The sequence below is a fragment of the Dermacentor andersoni genome, chromosome 2 (genome assembly GCF_023375885.2).
Source record: "Dermacentor andersoni chromosome 2, qqDerAnde1_hic_scaffold, whole genome shotgun sequence".
NCBI lineage: Eukaryota > Metazoa > Arthropoda > Arachnida > Ixodida > Ixodidae > Dermacentor > Dermacentor andersoni.
This window is the reverse complement of record NC_092815.1, coordinates 176,586,720-176,607,772: the sequence shown is the minus strand read 5'-3', so window position 1 is coordinate 176,607,772 and position 21,053 is coordinate 176,586,720. Positions and strand designations below refer to the sequence as shown.

At 52.8% G+C, this 21,053-nt stretch overlaps 1 protein-coding gene across 2 annotated transcripts in view; it reads left to right on the top strand.

The window, feature by feature from the left end:
- The window catches only part of LOC126540408 (acetylcholinesterase-like), a 181,305-nt gene that overhangs the window by 71,546 nt on the left and 88,706 nt on the right, over positions 1–21,053 (top strand). The window contains exons 1-3 of one of the 2 annotated variants that reach the window (XM_050187220.3): positions 16,849–17,309; positions 18,116–18,911; positions 19,302–20,077. In XM_050187220.3, coding sequence (XP_050043177.1) covers positions 17,290–17,309; positions 18,116–18,911; positions 19,302–20,077 — 1,592 coding nt within the window. In that variant the 5' untranslated portion in view covers positions 16,849–17,289. Of the gene's footprint in view, positions 1–16,848; positions 17,310–18,115; positions 18,912–19,301; positions 20,078–21,053 lie in introns of those variants that run through there. The other variant, XM_050187223.3, reaches the window with a different exon arrangement.

The following is a 21,053-nucleotide window of genomic DNA, read 5'->3' as shown; positions in this document are numbered from 1 at the left end:
TGACATGCTCCGCGACCTTCCCCACGCAAGACGTGAGCGGAATGGGTCGCAGACTGTCTATGGCTGGTGTCTTGCCCGGCTTCGGAATTAGGATCACCGTGGCTTCCTTCCAGGCATCCGGTACGTTGCCGGCCTCCAGGACCTCGTTGATTTCTTTGGTGAGCAGTTCGATCGAGCCGTCGTCCAAATTTCGGAGTCTGTTCGAGATTTCGTCCGGCCCGGGCGCCAATCTTCCGTTGAGGCCTTGAAGGGCCGCTCTGACTTCCAAGACGGAGAAGGGGGCGTCGAGCTCCTCGTGCGCCTTGCCGCCGTAGGCCGGGTAATCTTCCGGCCCTGACTGCCCGATGAGGAGGTAGCGACGCGCGGTTTAGTCCATCACTTCGTTCGTAGATGCGCCTTCGCTATTGAGCTTGTGGACCAGCCTATCGATGGCCAGAGTGTGGTTTCTCTTGGACTGCGTGTCGTCCAATAACTCCTTGAGGAGGTTCCACTTGCCTCCGGCGCGCATTTGGCCGCCGAGCGACGCGCACACTTCGTTCCACTGCTGCTGGCCGAGCTCTTTGCAGTGCGATTCGATCTCGCGGTTGAGGGCCGCGATCCTCCTCCGGAGGTTACGATTCAGCTTCTGCGTCTTCCATCTGGGCGTGAGGGAATTCTTGGCTTCGAGCAGGTGCGCCAATCGAGCGTCCATCCGGTCGAGCTTGAGGTCCATATTGACGGTCTTGGTGACCGCAGCTACGTCCTTCTTGAGCTGCGCTACGAGGTCGCAAACGACTCGTATTCTTCGTGGTCATCCTTCCTTCTCTTGCGGAAAGCGTCCCAGTCGACTATTTCAAAGGCCTTCTGCGGGGCCGAGCTGACCGGCAGGGAGATTTCCACGATGTAGTGGCCACTGCCGAGGTTATCTTGTAAGTTGTGACACTCCGCTCCCCGCGTGTTCTTGATGAAGGCCAGGTCTGGGTGGTGTCTCTCGAGACCGAGTTTCCCATGCGCGTGGGGTAATGGGGGTCGGTGATCAGTTCTAGGGAGCTGTCACTCGCTGCCTGTAGGAGTCTGCAGCTTTTGGGAATGCTTAAGTAGCCCCAGGCTTCCTGCGGCGCGTTGAAATCTCCGGCCATAACGAGCGGCGTCTCTCTCGCCTTCGACGATGCACTGGTCGTTAGGCTGTAGAAGCTCTGCCGGTTGTCCCTAGGAGAGCAGTACGCATTGATAATGTAGACGCTGTTCTTGAGCCAACTGTTGGGTATGATTTTGACGAGCAACGCTTCCATTTGGTGTTGCCGAGACGGAGATCGTGCTCCTGGAAGGCACACTTCTTTGCAATGAGTATCGCGATGCCGAGCCCGTGTTCCGCAAGCGAGGAGACAGCTCTGTGCCCGTGGAGGGAAATTGTTTCCATTCCCGTTTCCTGTAGCAAAATGACGTGAGGCCTCTCTTGCGGCTCCCGGGCCTTGATGAACTGCACCAGTTGAGGCCTGCGCCTCCGGAAACTGGAGCAGTTCTACTGCCACACGATGAGCTTACTATCCGGTCTGGCCATGGTTGGTCATGTTGGTCCGGAGGTGGGCTGGAATGCCATCTTGCTCGTCAGCCCACGACTGCTGGTTGTCTTGTAGTATTTCACTGGACACCGCCTCCGGCCTGGCGGCGTCGCCGTAGTGTACGTCACATCGCTTAGCAAGCTCGTTTTCAAGCAATTGCACTATGAGTAGAATGGTCTGGTTATTCTGTACCAGCTCGGCAAAGGATTTCTGCATGCGGTCCAAGGACCTCTGCATGGCAGCTTCCGCCGTGCTCACGTCCTCAACCGTACCCTGGGAGGAGGTGGCTCTGCGCTTGACCGCCCTTGCTGTGGCCTAGCCTTGGGGTAGCGCTACTCTCTTCAAGACTGGCCCTTCAGGACGCAGGATGCTCAGTATCTCTGCATTGGCTACCGGCACACGTGGGGATTCGGGGCAATGAAGAGGCGGACACTCTGGCAAAAAGTGCCCACCACTCAAGCGTCCCCCTCAGCCCTGCTGTAACGGCCGCAGACTTCTCGAGGCACAGGCTGCGCCGGCACATCATCGCCTGCCACCTGGACAAACGGGTATCCCTGGGCCGGCCTCCACGGCCTCTTCCACAGCACGGCCTCCTACGAAGGGATGCCTCGTTGCTGCTCCGACTGCGAGTTGGCTGCTACTGGACGGCAGCCCGCCGGTACCGCCTTGGGAAAGCCACCTCGCCAGCCTGTGCCTCCTGTGGTGAACCAGAAACTCTCGAGCACCTCCTGCTGGCCTGCCCTGCTCACCTGCAGCATCGCGGTCGACTTCTGCAAGAGTTCCACCGCCTGGGGCTCCCATACTCACGACAGGAAGATATCCTCTTCCCCCTGTCGTAATCAGCTACGAGCCTTCCTAAGTGTCGTCGAGTACCTCGACTCGTCGGGGCTCTCGGCGATACTATAGGACATTTCTACAAAGACGGATGGCCTAACGGCCATCCCACCACCTCGGGCTTCCTGATCGGCCACTACTTCGCTTCCATCTGTACGACCCTCCAACACAACATATGAACACAACAATCAAACCCCGGCCCTCAGTCCCCAGCAGCTGCGAAGCAACTGACCACGGCGGCGGTCAGACCTGCGACGCTGCAGAGGGTGCTAAGAATCCCTGGCTCCGGACAGGCCGCCATTGGAATATGAACCTGGCAACGTTTAACGCAAGAACATTATCTAGTGAGGCGAGTCTAGCAGTGCTATTGGAAGAATTAGAGGGCAGTAAATGGGATATAATAGGGCTCAGTGAAGTTAGGAGGCCAAAAGAAGCATATACAGTGTTAAGGAGCGGGCACGTCCTGTGCTACCGGGGCTTAGCGGAGAGACGAGAACTAGGAGTCGGATTCCTGATTAATAAGAATATAGCTGGTAACATACAGGAATTCTATAGCATTAACGAGAGGGTGGCATGTCTTGTTGTGAAACTTAATAAGAGGTACAAAATGAAGGTTGTACAGGTCTACGCCCCTACATCCAGTCATGATGACCAGGAAGTCGAAAGCTTCTACGAAGACGTGGAATCGGCGATGGGTAGAGTGAAAACAAAATACACTATACTGATGGGCGATTTCAATGCCAAGGTAGGCAAGAAGCATGCTGGAGACAAGGCAGTAGGGGAATATGGCATAGGCACTAGGAATAGCAGGGGGGAGGCATTAGTAGAGTTTGCAGAACAGAATAATATGAGGATAATGAATACCTTCTTCCGCAAGCGGAATAACCGAAAGTGGACATGGAGGAGCCCGAACGGCGAGACTAGAAATGAAATAGATTTCATACTCTGCGCTAACCCTGGCATCATACAAGATGTGGACGTGCTCGGTAAGGTGCGCTGCAGTGACCACAGGATGGTAAGAACTCGAATTAGCCTAGACCTGAGGAGGGAACGGAGGAAACTGGTACATAAGAAGCCGATCAATGAGTTAGCGCTAAGAGGGAAAATAGAGGAATTCCAGATCAAGCTACAGAACAGGTATTCGGCTTTAAGCCACGAAGAGGATCTTAGTGTTGAAGCAATGAACGACAATCTTGTGGGCATCATTAAGGAGTGTGCAATAGAAGTCGGTGGTAACTCCGTTAGACAGGATACCAGTAAGCTATCGCAGGAGACGAAAGATCTGATCAAGAAACGCCAATGTATGAAAGCCTCTAACCCTACAGCTAGAATAGAACTGGCAGAACTTTCGAAGTTAATCAACAAGCGTAAGACAGCTGACATAAGGAAGCATAACATGGATAGAATTGAACAAGCTCTCAGGAACGGAGGAAGCCTAAAAGCAGTGAAGAAGAAACTAGGAATTGGCAAGAATCAGATGTATGCGCTAAGAGACAAAGCCGGCAATATCATTACTAATATGGATGAGATAGTTCAAGTGGCTGAGGAGTTCTATAGAGATTTATACAGTACGAGTGGCACCCACGATGATAATGGAAGAGAGAATAATCTAGAGGAATTCGATATCCCAGAAGTAACGCCGGAAGAAGTAAAGAAAGCCTTGGGAGCTATGCAAAGGGGGAAGGCAGCTGGGGAGGATCAGGTAACAGCAGATTTGCTGAAGGATGGTGGGCAGATTGTTCTAGAAAAACTGGCCAGCCTCTATACGCAATGCCTCAAGACCTCGAGCGTACCGGAATCTTGGAAGAACGCTAACATAATCCTAATCCATAAGAAAGGCGACGCCAAAGACTTGAAAAATTATAGACCGATCAGCTTACTGTCCGTTGCCTACAAAGTATTTACTAAGGTAATTGCAAATAGAATCCGGAACACCTTAGACTTCCGTCAACCAAAGGACCAGGCAGGATTCCGTAAAGGCTACTCAACAATAGATCATATTCACACTATCAATCAGGTGATAGAGAAATGTGCGGAATATAACCAACCATTATATATAGCTTTCATTGATTACGAGAAAGCGTTTGATTCAGTCGAAACCTCAGCAGTCATGGAGGCATTGCGGAATCAGGGTGTAGACGAGCCGTATGTAAAAATACTGAAAGATATCTATAGCGGCTCCACAGCCACTGTACTCCTCCATAAAGAAAGCAACAAAATCCCAATAAAGAAAGGCGTCAGGCAGGGAGATACGATCTCTCCAATGCTATTCACAGCGTGTTTACAGGAGGTATTCAGAGACCTGGATTGGGAAGAATTGGGGATAAGAGTAAATGGAGAATACCTTAATAACTTGCGCTTCGCTGATGATATTGCCTTGCTTAGTAACTCAGGGGACCAACTGCAATGCATGCTCACTGATCTGGAGAGGCAGAGCAGAAGGGTGGGACTAAAAATGAATCTGCAGAAAACTAAAGTAATGTTTAACAGTCTCGGAAGGGAACAGCAGTTTACGATAGGTAGCGAGGCACTGGAAGTGGTAAGAGAATACATCTACTTAGGACAGGTAGTGACTGCTGATCCAGATCATGAGAGTGAAATAATCAGAAGAATAAGAATGGGCTGGGGTGCGTTTGGCAGGCATTCGCAGATCATGAACAGCAGGTTGCCATTATCCCTCAAGAGAAAAGTGTATAACAGCTGTGTCTTACCAGTACTCACGTACGGGGCAGAAACCTGGAGGCTTACGAAAAGGGTTCTACTTAAATTGAGGACGACGCAACGAGCTATGGAAAGAAAAATGATAGGTGTAACGTTAAGGGATAAGAAAAGAGCAGATTGGGTGAGGGAACAAACGCGCGTTAATGACATCTTAGTTGAAATCAAGAAAAAGAAATGGGCATGGGCAGGACATGCAATGAGGAGGGAAGATAACCGATGGTCATTAAGGGTTACGGACTGGATTCCGAGGGAAGGGAAGCGTAGCAGGGGGCGACAGAAAGTTAGGTGGGCAGATGAGATTAGGAAGTTTGGAGGGTCAACATGGCCACAATTAGTACATGACCGGGGTAGTTGGAGAAGTATGGGAGAGGCCTTTGCCCTGCAGTGGGCGTAATCAGGCTGATGATGATGATGATGATGATGATGTACGACCCTCTACCTTTCTCCCTCCTACCCTCTCTCTCTTTTAACCCTATCCCCTGCACCCTGCTGGCGCTGAGCCGTGCTCCCGCACGGGTTGCAGAAATAGCGCTAGCCTTTTCTCCTTCCCCACAAGAACCACTTCTCTCTCTGTGGCCCCTTCTTCTGTAGACATTTGCCTTGCCGCGGCCGCTTGGACGGCGCTGGCGTTTGGGAAGGTCTCAAAGTCGGCCTTCATTCTCTGGATTTCCTCCTTGAGGCTGGCGTATTCGTTCATCAACTGCGCGATCCTGGGATCGTGCGCCCGTTCGCTCTCCTGTGCGGCGGCGTGTTGCGTCCAGCCCATCGGCTTCGTCTGTTTCACTTTGTTGGCCCAGATGGAACCTCCTGAAATGCGCGCCTTGGACTTGGAGCGGCTCCTAGACTGAGAGCGTCCTCTTTGCACGGAGTGCCCGCGTGAGCGGGAGCGCGTTCTGGAGCGGGAAAGCCCGCAAGAGCAGGAGCGCCCTCTCGAAGAACTCCGCTTCCGTAACCTCGTGTGCCGCGTTGGTGCCCTTCTTGACGTCGCCAGTTTTCTTCCGCCGGCGCCCTCGGCGTCTCTGCCTGACGACGTTGCTCGCACTTACGATCAGCCGTTGGGTGAGGGCCCCCGCATACCCCGCATTTCGCCTCACGCTGGTGGCCTTCAGTGTGGGACGCGGCTCCGCATGCCCTGCACTTCTGCACACTCGGGGTCAGCCATACATCGACCCTGTGGCCCAGTTCCCCACAACCGTAGCACACATCAACTTGCCTTCTGTATAGAGAGCAGGGCAGCATGCCCGCTCCACACATGACAAACTTCGGCAGCCTCAGTCCGTCGAACAGGACGATAACGGTGGTGGTGGTCTTGATGCGACGCACCTCCAACGCGGTGGGGTTCCGTTGGTGTACGATCATTGCGCGGAGCTGAGCGTCGTTGAGCTCGACGTCGACTCCTCTCACAACACCCCTACATGTATTGTCCGAGGCGGCCATGTATGCGGCCACTTCAAGGACCCCTTCGCGAAGGTGGATCCGTTGAACCATCGCGTAAGCACTCGCGTTACTTTCTTCGGGTGATGCGACGACGTAGATGTCTTGCACGTTATTAGGGCAGACGATGTCTTCGCCAACCTCGTCGGGTGAAAGCGCCGCCGCCATAGCCAGCGCTTGTGCCACCCTAATAGTGCTGATCTTTTTCACATCGAGGCCACCCCGTGGCCTAACGATGGCTCGAATATGGTCCCGTGGCAGTCTCGGGAACCTTGAGGCTGCGGCCAGCTTCTTCAGCGCTGTCAGAGTTGTCGGACGATTCCACCGCTGGCATACAGTTGTAGGAGTTGTCGGACGATCTCGCCGCTGCCACCATTTGTAAGGGTTGTAGGTCGTAGAGAGAAACTTGGGAGGAACTAGGCGTACAGGATTTATTTACAGTATTTACATTTTAAACAAGAGATACATCAACAGTCTAGCGTGGCTCCCAAATGGAGCACGCAAGACGAAGCATTCAGCAAACGAGCACACAGCTCACGAACACGAGCACAGAGCACGACGACGAGCACACACTAGCAGCGACAAACAGCCGCTTATAAACACTCCGTGCTCCCTAGATCCCCATAGGTGAGGGAAAAACGGCAGTTCACCGCCGATTCGCAGCGTCAAACGTCAACGCAGTCGACCCGCCGGTTGTCCATTATCTTGAGTCTTGAAAGGCGCGTCGGTTCTCCGAGCTGACCCCCGCTGCGCGGCAGCCGGTTGCCCATTGTCTTGCGCCTCTAAATTACAGAGCTGCCTTTCTCCTGTAGTCGCCACGAGTGTCAGCAGTCTGTGACCAATCCTGGGGCCCACGTACCGCAAAGCACCCTTTTGTTAGGGAAGCTCTTTTTGCTGCCGAGAGAAACCATGATGACCCGGCAAATCAACCAGCAATACGTTGGGCGCCAAACGTGGCCCGCCCTGCTGCTGTCACCGATTCTCCGAACGAGGCGCATGGTGGATTAACGCTGCCGTAGTCCGCAGTTCTCTGAAGGAACTTCATGGTCGGTTAGCGCTGTCGTCCTCGCTGGTTCTCTGAAGGGCGCCACCACCGCGGTTCGATCGAAGCACCTGCAGCGGGCTGAGATAGTTTTGCGGAGCAATACCCCTGCAGGCCGATCCTAAGAGCACGTTCCGCGGGGCTGCCGTGCGGCGGCCGCCCCTGCCGCCTCCCTGCTTTACCGGGTTCGGCGTCGAGTTGGAAGTTTCTTGCCTTCTTAGTCTTGCCAATTGCCGTGGTCCAGCCGGGGCACTTTGCTTCTTCGGGGGTGATTTGTACCCCCTCCACCATCTCGACTTCGGGCATGATGCCCCGCCAACCCGGAGTTAGGCCCAGGAGTTAGGCCCGTACGCCTCACCGGCGTTAACCCGTTAGGGCTAGCTCCGCCCGGCGTGGCGAAAAGTTCAAGATCGTACAAAAGTTCCAGAAAAGCACCTACCGTTATAAATCCACCGCGTCGAATGATGCACAATGTTCAAGGGTTTTCGCGGACTCTACCACCGAAAACATTTGAGAAAACAGGAGCCGATGTTTGCGCGTCCGCACTCCTCAGCGCACCCTGGCGAATATCCAGCTACTGATAGTTCTCAACGACAATACCACTTTCCAAAGCGCCGACGTGCGGTCTAGCGCAACCCCGGTTGCTTCTCTGGTCACTTGCGTCACATTTGACAAAACTTTCTTCCTACATAACGTATATACACGCGAAGAAGAAAGGCTGATTTGAACCACTGCCACGCCGCCTTAGGTTTCTTATTATAATGTGAAAAAGAAACGGTTACTTGACGCTGTTCTAGCTAAACATTCGCGCTCAACGTTTTACACTGGTGCAGTTGGAAACCTATTTGTTCTCGGCCACGCTGTTGGCGTGCTGGTGAGAGTGCATTTGCACCCTTACCCCCGCATATATGCAGAAATGCGTATTAACTTGAAGCCCATGCTTGACTTGATTTAAAGGACGCCTGTCGTGAACGCACCAAAGGAAACGCAACGAGCGTCTTGGGCACGTTCGCGCGAGGCGTCATTTATATCAAGTCAAGCATGGGCTTCAAGTTAACTTGCATTTCTGAATACGGGGTATGATAGCCTGCGTACGTGTGAAGCTTCAACTTTGGCACATCTGTTATCCTTTCGTCCCTTCTCCTTCCACGCACTGCTGACCGATGTTCAGGTGTCAGCTGCGCGCTAGACACTTACGGTGCTGTCAGAAGACTTTCCTTCTCCCTCTCTCTTTATCACCTCCAGAGGATATGTGTATGCATGCGAAACGCAGACATGATGTAGCTTATGTCAGTGCAGTTTGATGCGTAATCAAATTGCGGTAACTAAGAGCGCCAGAATTCTTATTTGTTGCGGTGGGGATAATTTATTAGGTAGCGTTTGTTGCCCCAGTGTGCGACATCACGATACTACCTGATGCAATAATTAAACGCCTAACTAATCGCAACGGTGGTACATACGTCACTAAATACAACCGAATGATAATCTAAGCAAAGTGATGTGTCGGAGTAGCTATGCTTGGGAGAACGAAGTTCGTAATATATAAAACACAACGTCTCAGTAATTATACTCAACAAAATATAAACTAGTGATACAGAAAGAACACTGCGAGAAATTTGAGTAGAGGTGATAGTTTTATATGAACCTTTATATCTAATGTTTCAATCCAATGTATAGCAACATCCAATGTTTGCTACAGCAAACTACCGCTCTTCCAAGTGCGGCAACAAATGGATTCCACTGACAGATAGTGATGTGCAGATAGATCGCGCGTCACGTCAGTAGCGCGAATTACAGGCTTGGAAAGGCCAACGAAGTGTGTTACGCCGCGCGATAACCCAGTACGCGAGACTCTGTTCATATATAAAGGACCGCATGCATGAAGCTTGTCTTACCTAAGCGTCGATTAACCGTAGCGGCAGCAATCGTCTCCTTAGTCCACCAAGTGCTATAGTGAGTGGCAATCGCTTCAACGCGAGAACGTGAGGAAATGCTCTTTTTGTAAAAGAAGTTTTATGAATGCTGACCCAAAACATTCCGCAACAAATGTTCGCTCACCCGTTCTTGTCAGCATTTTTTAAGCGTTTAATACGCTACTCTCTTTAAAAGTAATTGACTCAGCCTTACGCATGAATTATTTATCACGCTTTGTCGCAGAGTTTCAAAAATGCAGGCGTTCAGAGTTGATAATAATCAGTAAGAATGCAACGAACGGTACTTCAGCATATTGCTTAAAGTTCGCGTTGATACGATGCCAACGAGGTTTTGTACAGTCTCAGCTTCATCGTCTTCCAACTGCGCGGGTATCTCAAATTGCGGCGGGTACACAGAATTCAATTATCTTATAGTTTAACAGCAAACGTTTTCCATCATATTTTTTCTGTAAATACGTTGTTTCTGAAATGCGCCTTACCAGCTGGATGTACTCGGGACTCCACACATGCGCTACATTCCCACAAGAACGGCAACGGGTAGCCCCGTCCTCTGCAAAAAGAAAATAATGCATCACAATCATTTGTATGCTTCACCAGAAAGTCTTTCGAACGCAACGTAAATTCTGTTTTAAAAAACTCAACAAAATTTTCCTGGAAGCTTTTGTGCCGTATACGAGTAACTAGAGACTTTTAGCGTCTCCGCTATACCGGCAAACCGGGGTGGTTTGGGCGGATTACCGGATGGTCGGGGGCGTAAACTTGAGCGGCCAGATTGGTGGCGCCAGCTGGTGGTGCAAAGCTCAACCACTTAAACACAGAGCCAAATACTATATTCTTCTTAGCTGGGGTGTGAGTTTCCGACAGCGGCGTAATTGTGAACACAATTACGCCGCTGCCGAAACTTTGCACCAGCAGCGAAGCATAATAAAGTGGTTTACTGCAATTTTAGCTCTGTGTTTGTCTAATTGAACTCTACAACACCAGGCGGCTGCACCGCTCCGGCCGCTTACGTTTACGCCCCCGACCATCCGGTAATCCGCCCAAACCGCCCCGGTTTGCCGGAATAGCGGGCACGCTAAAAGTCTCTAATAACAGAACGTGTTCCCGGGCTGGCTGGTGCGTGATGCTTACGGAAAAGTGCGCACCGCAGTTACGCTGCAAGCTTATCCAAGACGCCTCGTGCACTGACGTAAAATGGTTTACACCCTGAAAAGTGAATGAGGGTGTAAACCGTTCTATAACTCTACGCCCTTAGCCCCAATAAGCGGCGTGAGGTGTGAATTATACATTGATTTACACCTTTATTCATTTTTGAAGGGCGTAAATTATTTGACAGTGTATACCGTGCGTCTGTATATGACGCGCCATGCATTGCTCGCGTTCTCCCCGGCGACCTTGCAATGTTGCACCAAACCCCTACCTCATCGCGGAGCAGTGCTATACATTTTCCCGCTTTTTCTTATTCGAGTCTTCTTTTTCTCATTATCTTCGTCTCACTGTCGCAATGCGCCGCCTGACATTACGATGCGCAGCAGCACCGCAGTCCAGGGCTTTTACCGTGTATGCTCGTTATACGTGCCGTGGCTCGACGCCGCCGAGGCGACGGGGTCACGTTTCCCGCAGACCGTCTGGTCGGCTACCTTGCAGGGTCAGTAATTAGCGCCGGGCTCTCCTTATACCTCGGCTCGCGTGGCTCCCCAGAGTCTCGTATAGTGATACGACGTATACGAACGACCCCGGGGTCAGCCGATAACTGGACCTCCCCCGCCGGCCTGCCCCGCATTAGCGTGTGCGCGTCACGTATGTGGTTGTCGGACCGCCGTTCCTTCCGCCGCTGCCTGTGCACCTGGTCGTTCGTTCGGGCCACGGTGAGCTGGCACTCTGTCAAATGGCCACTTGGGATCGGGCCTCCGTATTACGCGGCGGCGATATGCACATACGAAGCCAGCGTGAGCGCAGCGGGCGCGCATTGCCCGCTAAGACGGGATCGTGCGCATTCGAAGCTTGTATAAGTGTACAGAGTTAGCTATAGCCACGTGGAAAGTGGCTTTCTCTCTCTGTCTATGGGGATTGAAGTTGTTAATTTGGGGGTTCTTTGGTAATCTCGATGACAACTTAGGCAACGGCCACGCCGAAAATGAGCCCAAAGTATGTTCCACGACGGACATTAAGGCATCGACTTCACAAGGCACTCGCGACTGTTCTTTATTAACAGCCTCATACGTGAACTTCTAAGCAACATGCATTTTTTTTTTTTTGTTAGCCAGCAGGATCTGTTAGCCAATAGCAGCCTTTCTGTGCTAAAATGAAAATGCCCTTGACTTCGTCACGCTAACTTTCCACGCTTTTTAGGTGGCGCTGCGAGGTTTTCGACGTTGGATAATTGAAAGCGATACAACGAGGCTGAGATAACAATTTTATTTGGCAATTTGTGCAACCAGTTGCGCTAAATACCAACCGCGATCCGACGTATGCGCCAAAGCGGTTTGCTTCGCGTAAGCAAACCCCCTCACGAGCAGAAAAAAAAGAAGGCGCTGTGCGCGCGAAACAAAATAAAGTTTAATAATGTTGACGCAAACTCAGGAACATGCGATCACACAGCCAAACGTGCCAAATGCACCGAAGAACATATAAACAACCTGGCACAGCGGGGCGGCGCGGGCTCACGAGATGTACCCCTGGCTGCGGTGGGGGTTCAGGCCGCGCGCATGCGCATATCCGACAGCATTCCGTAGCAGTACCGTCTCCCGCCAACCTTAAGCTGTTCCACTGCTCGCTCATAAAGCACCGGCCAACGTGCTACCGCTGCAGCGTCCGTATAATGTCTCGTGAGCGTTCTCCTAATAAATTTCTACCCGCTAAACGGCGCGTCCTCGCCCTTTCGTCGTACACGCTTTCCCAGGCTTCACTTCTCTCTTTTAAAGCGAAAGCTTTACTGGCCGCGAACTTGCGATTTCGCCGTGGCCGTGCTCCGAGGAGGCACATGACGTCACGCCGCGTTCCTCGCCGTTGCGTTCGCCTCCGCTCGCTTCGCCAGCTGCGTCGCATGCCTGACAACATGCCAGAGGATTGAAAAGGAGAGCTCGCGTGCGCCGCAACCACAGTTGAGGCGGCAGTATGGACGGCGACAATTCTGATAAGCAGGAGGAGGCCTGGAATCGACATCGGAACGAGATGAAGAGGAAACGAATCGCCCAGGAAACAGACGAACAGCGCGCCGAACTACTGGCTAAACGGCGCAACATAGCTAGACAACCAGACTAACCTGCACTTGCAATCAAGATTAACCAAGGCTAACCATGCTATGCCTTAGCTTTCGCTACGTATACCCTGGCATAGCCGAGCTAAGCCACTGCCAATTTCTTTTCTGGCTTCCGCACGGTGGCGTTATACTGAATACGAGATTTACAACGTGTGCTGCAAGGCTTTTTTTTCCCATAGCACGGAGTATCTAAAAAAAGAAAACAAGAAGGAAACGCGTGACGGACGACTGGGACAATTTCTCAAGATGCACGCGTCGAGAACGAGACGCGAAGGTTGAGTTTATAATCGGCACAACCGCGGTTAATCTGGCTCGTTTTTCCGGTACATCACGCTCTCCGCGCGTTCAACTTTCAGCCGCGTGTAAGGCTCCCATTGCGCGTACGCGACGACCGACCAACCGCTACCTTTCCGTCCGCCTTCCGCGGGATGTGCGGCTTCCCAGCACGCACCCGAGTCTTGCGTATATAGTCTTGAGTGTGCGGAGACGGAGCCTGCATGGGCGCGGCCGCGGAAGGCCTCCCAAAGCATAACGTGCGCGGAATCGAAGGAAGCAATCAGCCTGATTGCTGGTCGGACAGACGCCCGCCGTTGTGCGGGTCCCCCGCCGCGACGACCAGGTCACCCAACAATGGCCGAAACGACAAAAGAAAAGAAAAAAGAAAGAATACGAGAAGAAAAAGAAAGGGGTGGGGGGAGGAAGGGAAGGTACAGAAAGAAACGAAGGCACGGGCTGCCGAAAAAACTTCCGACATGTCCCTCGATCGCCGTCCACATATCGGCCCTGCGAGCATCGTGAACGTATGCACTGTCATCGCCGCGGACTGTTACGCGCGTAGAAAGACGAAAAGTGTGTATCGATACGTACGGGGGAACGACAGCAGCACGCCTATATATAGCGGCACGACGTGACAGAGGCTGTTTCGCAGTATTTTCGGCGGAACAACAAGCGAAATGCGGGGTCTACATACGCGCTGCGAATCGTGGCAGAAATCGAAGGCGCCCACACGCGTGCGATTCCCGCGGCAGCAGCACGCCCGGGGTCCGGCATGCGCGTTCCATATTTTTCGCCGACGAGCGCGCCGTCGAGCCGGAAACGATCGACGCGAAAGGGCGCGCTTTCGGCGGCGAGTTTTGCGTCACCTAAGAGACAGCACGCACACTGCAGTGCATACCTTCGCCAGACGACGAGACGCGGGAGAGATGCCGAAACCGCTGGCAAGCGAGCTCAGCTACACCGTGCACGTATATGTGTGTACGTACGGGATGTCCCAGCACCGAGATCTAAAAATATTGCAAATGCCACGCAGCTCGACAGAACCGACGTAATGTTGTTTGCCGTCGCTTGGAGATACTCAGGTTATTCTTTTCATTCCACCTAATTGCATAACTAGACTTAATTAATTAATAAAGTTCTCTTGTAATAACCATACGAAAAGTGTTAATGAGAAAATTGTAGAGTGGCATGACAAACTCCCGATACACCTTCCTGCTGCTCAATACGTGCTACATAAGAGTGTTTTCTTCCGAGCGTGAAAGAAGCCCTCGAATACACATAAATTTGCAGCGCGACTGGCCGCTCGATGCACCTTGCTTGTATTCGCGGGGTTTTGCGCACGTAGCATTTGCATGTATTTAAATCTTGGTGCGCGATAGTTGGGGACACGCTTTATACGACGGCTGCCACGTACAACCCTTACAACATAGCCATCGCGTTTTATTTTATGTTTTTTTTTGCGTTGCGTCGCTTACAGTTCGTAAACCTTGCCCCCCCCCCCCCCCCCCCCCCCCCGCGACGGTACCGTGGTTGCAGCGTTCTGCTAAGGTCGAGGTCGAGGGTTCGATTCGTACTGCGGTGGTCGCATTTCGGTGGAGCAGCAATGCAAGAAAACGATCGTGCGCACAACCCGCTTGGGGGCCAGGTTAAAGAACAAACGGTGGTCGAAATTTAGCCTGAGACCGACAAGCTGACACGAGCCTCTCGCTCCTCATTCGACCGCATTAATAATTTATGAAGTAATCAGTTAACGACGTTCTGGTTTTACAAGCCAGAACTGAAGGTTCCCTCAGTATACATGTAAAAGACCTGCCAGTCATGGGCAACGTTATAGCTCGGTAACCTTCCTTATCGTGTCTGCGGTATGCGTTTGAAAAACTCTATGCCGAGCCACACGCCACGGAGTTGTTGTCAATTTTGTAAATCAATAAGGACACATTAGGATCTATCCGTGAACTCTGTGAGGCGTTTATCTGAACTTAGATAACGCTTATTTGGTTCTTGAAAAGTGCTCTTTACCTCGCATCGTACTCTTGCAGCAATCGTTCGCTGCAATAGTACACGGGCAGGAGAGACACGTACGCGTACATCGACACGTACAGGAGAGAGAAGTGAAAGCAAGGAAAAAGGAAAGGGGGAGGGGGTTAACCATGACGGAAGATTTGGTTTGCTACTCTACACTGGAACGGGAAAGATGGAAATATAAAAGAATATAGAGAGCGAGAGACAGACAGGGAGCATTGCAACGGCACATTGTACACACAAATACGAGCGGGAAAGGGGTGAACTAGGATGGAAGCCGCGCGAAGGTGTGTATGAGTCGTTGACGCGGTGAAACTGGCCATAGAACGGTCACTAAAATATCTATGCTAACTTGTCCTTCATTCACGATTATTCAAGACAAGCCAACGCCAAAGTAACACTCGGCGAGCGGCTCTTGCGACGAATTCGATTGGGTGAACATCAAGCGTTGAACATTAAACTTTGGGACGTACCATCGCGAGGATATTTCCTCCTTGCGCATTACTCACGCGGAAGGATTAGCTTTGTTGATGCCACCGTGTGCTGCCCTTAGAGGACTGTCGAGAACTTCTTCAAATGTACAGAGAGCACTGTTTCCACTAAGCGAATAAGATCAGCGAAAAACGATGCAGGCGCTTCATGTATAGACTGTCCGACGTTTCTTTTGGTGGAGCTATCCGCACTTTTTCGTATTTTCGCTCCTACAGCTTCACTTCGCGCTCAGGGAAATCGCACTTTGAAGATGTTGAGGTACTTGTCGGCAAGCGCGCACATATGCACACCCACCCACCCTCCTTCACACGCGCGCGCGCAGGTACATCCATTATGCAATCAACCGCCATTTTTCAGGCAGCAGGAATTTGAAATTCATATTTGGGAACAAGAGTATTGCACAGAAAAAGTCACGAGTTTGTTTTTAAGCCGGGTAAGTGAAACTTTATCATGGCTCCTCTACTTGCACGAGCGCTGAAAAACGGTTGCATCTCAAGCTGACGTCTGCTAATGTTTCCTTGAAAGTGCGCACAGCCATAGTCGACTGATGTGGCCCGGCCTCCACCCGACCTACGTCGCTGTTTGAATTGGATTGAAACAGTGACGCGGGCTGGGAGGAGGTCTGACTATGTGCATTCCAACGTAGTATGCAACGGATAACGTATGTACAGCGTTCTTTAAAAGTTAGAAGCCGCCATGCGAACGACGTTAGCAAGACCTAGAGCAAGTGAAACACGTCTGGCGGTCGAAAGCTCACGGCAGTCAGAAGAATTGGCTCTGCGTGTTTCTAGGTATCTTAAGCGAAAAAAAGAAAGAAAGAGTTTTGCACGGACTTCGCATTGAACGCGTCCCGACCAGAGGCTTGACTTGTGCCAGTGCGACAACGCGCACTGGCCGTGATACTTTTTTTGGGGCGAATAATGTGCACACGCTGCTTCGATTTCCGAACCACCGTAAGCGCGAAAAAAATAAGCTTACTCGAGGTCATCGGGATGAAGTCATAGTCTCGACATAGACTTGAAGGCTACTTGTTCGCTCGCTCAATCACCGCGTACGGCGACGAACAAAGCGTCCGTACAGGCCCTTCCTCGTAATATGCCGAGAAATAACTCCCGAAGATCAACATCTTTCTCTCCCATTGTGCTCGAAGCGTCATCGAGGGGGAGGGGTACTGCTACGTCGGCTGCGGAAGAATAGAAAGTTCTATACCGACCGCAAGCCGCTGTTTTCTGTCCGCTTCGCACGCCATGTGTCAGAGCTACGCGCGCGCGGCGTCCATGACGCGGAAGTGTCCAATTCAAACTCATGAGTGGGCGCCGTGCGCCTCGCCTCTGCGGCGGCTTCCATAGAAGCGTGGCCGCGCGAGCAGCGGCGAGGGGTAGACGGGGGCCCGAACGCCGTCGTCGCGTTCGTTGTTTGGGCCAGCCCCACGGCGCGCGTCGTCGTGACAGCGGGTGATCGCGATCGCTCTCCTGCCGCGCACTTTCTCTTTTCGCCCGCGGACGAGGAATCACGTGGCTAGCGGCGTCTGCGAGTGCGCATGGGTGGCGAGGGAGAGCGTACGACGACGACGTCTCGAAGGGAAACCGCGCAGCTCTGAATCGAGCGTAATCTTTGGCGAGCGAGCGAAGAGGGGCTTCCGGAAGGTCTCGCGTGTGTGTGTGGTGAGAGCGGTCATCACGCGGCGTTCCGTTGCCGTGGCGCACGTGGTTACGCTATGGACTTTTTGTGATGGGAAGTTCTCTTAAAAGGTGAGCACGTCGACGTCCTCGCGACCTGACCAGGTACACGCCCTTTCAATTACGTTTCACTGCTTTGCAACTGTTGGTTATCCTCGTAACTTGGAGATAAGTTACAACTGCGGTTAGGACATTGTTTTCTGTTTCTTTTCTTTTTCTAAAAGCTCGTATTGCTGCGGAACGCCGGAAGTATACTTAGTACTTGTACACGTTGTTGGTGGCATCGCTCGCGTTCATGGCTTTTTTCTTTCTTTCTATCAATCACTTGCGGGTGAAACACTCCGTAGATAATAGTGATGGATGAACCGGTTTTGTTTGTTTGTTTGTTTGTTTGTTTGTTTGTTTGTTTGTTTGTTTGTTTGTTTGTTTCGAAGATAATGTAGTGGCCTTTATAGCGCAGAATAATAGGGAACAAATGGGGACACGACGGCACAGTGCCCGTTTTCGTCCCTTCCTTTCCTAGAGCCATTTTTCTTTCGAAGTGAACGCAATTCGCTTTATGATATATAGAGTATTCATATCCACGCAACACTGATTTCATAGACATTTGGCAGCAGCTTCGTGAACAGTGAAAGTGACAAACAGATGGATCAGTTAATTGCTGGCCCAGACCGCGAGGCTGACACCGCCTATAGCAAACATCTTAACCAAATAGCCAACCACATACAGTGCCGGAAGCAAGTGAGTGGACCTTGTGTGAGCCCCTCCAACTCTTTGCAGTACAACTGAGAGCATCACTTTTCTCGTTGCCATGCTTCAGTGCGGGACGACCGTACACCACTTGGTGCCTATACACTGCACGTGGCGCCCGCTCGCAGGCTGGCAGCAGGCGCCATGGTGTGTGCCCCGACGTCACTGGCGATGCTGCTGCTGCTCGTGGCCGGGGTGCCCGTGCGGCCGGTCGCGGCGCGCAAGGGCCACCAGCACCAACAGCAACAGCACCACCGGCCCGACCCGCTGCTGGTGCACACGGCCAAGGGCCCCGTCCGCGGACTGGCCACCGAGGCGCCCACGGGCAAGCCGGTCGACGTGTTCTACGGCATACCGTACGCCAAGCCGCCCGTGGGCCGCTACCGGTTCCGGCACCCAAAGCCCAACGACCCGTGGAAGGGCGTCCTGGACGCCACCGTCAAGCCCAAGTCGTGCTTCCAGACGGTGGACACCTTCTTCGGCGACTTTCGCGGCAGCCTCATGTGGAACGCCAACACCAACATGAGCGAGGACTGCCTGACGCTGAACGTGTGGGTGCCCCGGCCCCGGCCCAACGCCAGCCACCCGGCCGCCGTGCTGGTGTGGATCTACGGGGGCGGATTCTACAGCGGCACCTCGACGCTGGACGTGTACGACGGTCGCACGCTGGTGGCCGAGGAGCGCGTGGTGCTCGTGTCCATGAACTACCGCGTCGCCTCGCTGGGCTTCCTCTGCCTCGACCACCCGGAGGTGCCGGGCAACGCGGGCCTCTTCGACCAGCTCATGGCGCTGCAGTGGGTGCAGGAGAACATCGCCGCGTTCGGCGGCAACCCGCGCAACGTCACCCTGTTCGGCGAGAGCGCCGGCGCCGTCAGCGCCAGCATGCACCTGCTCTCGCCGCTCTCCAGGGACCTCTTCTCGCAGGTACGTACGCGGAAGGACTTGCTTCCTTGCTTACGGGCCGCCTTTCGGGTCGGTGAAGAACAGTTCTTGACTAAGGACGCTTATGTCTTAGTGCTAATGTAGCCAAAATGTCACGTCACCTGCCAGAACGACGGCTCCGGCAAGTTGAAGCCATGTATTTCAGTGCGAGATGAACTGCTAGCACTTCCTGACTGAACAGCCAATGTTTTGAGGATAGCTCTGCCAGGCGTCCTTAATACTAAATGTAGAAAACACTAATCGTCAGTTTAAATGCAATTTATTCGAGTCGGCGCTTGCGCCCGTGCGAAAACGCGTTGACACGGAGAATACAGCCTCGACGCAGTGCCGCACCGACCGGTGTCTGTGCGAGCTTCCCTGCTTCCTGCGCAGGCGATCCTCCAAAGTGGCACGGCCATCGCCCCGTGGGGGGTTCACGACCGCCACACGGCGCTGCAGTCGGCTCTCCGGCTGGCCGAGACGCTGCACTGCCCGCACGACGAGCGCCACCTGGAAGCCATGCTGGCGTGCCTGCGCGAGCAGGACCCCGAGATGATCGTGAACAGCGAGACGGGCAACTTCGGCGTGGTCGAGTTCCCTTTCGTGCCCATCGTGGACGGCGCCTTCCTTGACGAGTCTCCGCAGGAGTCGCTGGTGGCGCGCAACTTCAAGAAGACCAACCTGCTGCTGGGCTCGAACCGCGACGAAGGCACCTACTTCCTCATCTACTACCTGACCGAGCTGTTCCGACGCGACGAGTCGGTCTATCTGGGCCGCGAGGACTTCGTGCGCGCCGTGCGCGAGCTGAACCCGCTGGTGGGAGAGCTCGCGCAGCAGGCGATTGTGTTTCAATACACGGACTGGCTGAATCCGGAGGACCCGATCAAGAACCGGGACGCCGTGGACAAGATAGTAGGCGACTACCACTTCACGTGCTCGGTGGTGGAGTGGGCGCACCAGTATGCGCTCGCGGGCTCGCAGGTGTACGCCTACTACTTCACGCACCGGTCGTCGGTGAGCGCCTGGCCGCAGTGGATGGGCGTCATACACGGCGAAGAGATCGCCTTCCTGTTCGGCGAGCCGCTTAACAAGTCGCTCGGCTACCGGGCGGACGAGCAAGCGCTCAGCCGACGCATGATGCGCTACTGGGCCAACTTCGCAAAGACAGGGTGAGTGCCCCGGGAACATCCACTTCTCACCTTCCTTGTTTTTCGTTACGCACGGTCTTTGTCAAAAGTATTCGGGCTATTCACGTGCCTTCACCACTTGAGTCGTTCGTCCGGGTGCTGAGGTTCCCACGGTGCTCACGAAACTCCAGGCCTCTGGATGGTAATTCTACGAGAGTTATTTTCATTAAGCAGGGCGTACTTTGAAACTCTTTTGCACGCCACGGGAACTCTTTTAAACAGCCTGTAGTAAGCATGAAGCTCAGGCAACGTAGCCCGTATACATCTGACGAAGAGCACATTCTTGCCGTACAAGCGGACGATATTTCATGCCAGCCTTTTGCTTAATCCCTTCCTAGTTGGGCGCGTTTCCTGTTTCTCGCAATGGCATGCGAGTTATGCTTGAAATGGAAAGAGGTCGTAAATGTCCACTAATGAACGCGTCTATTACTTTCTGTTTATAAAGAGGTGGGTTCCACAGAGCAGCATACTTGAGCGATCATACATCGCCGCACGCGTAATGTGCCTCTTTTCGCACTTTAATTGTGGTGGTCGCTGTGCAATACTGGCCAGTGTAGCATATGCGCAAACAATCAACTACCGCGGCACTCTCAGAATTAGTTGGAAGTAATCGTCGTCCTTGACAAAAACAACCACATAGTTTGCAAGTAACGATTCGACGATCGTATTTGCACGCAAACCCATTGAGGTAAGGAATATGCTGCGTGTACAGAACCTGAAACTTTTCACAGCGCGCGAATGTGAATTGCGACGTGAATTACCAACCGTCAACGACCGTCAAAACTTGGTTACAACGCTCCGAAAACGAAAGAAAAAAAAAAGTAAGTGCTGCAAGAAAATCGTAGCATTGCGCCGCCTCAGCTTCGCATCCCATTACTCCACGTGTACCCTCTCTCTCTCTCCCTTTTCAATCTTTCATCCCCCCCATCCCGCTCCCATGTGTCGGGTAGCAAACCGG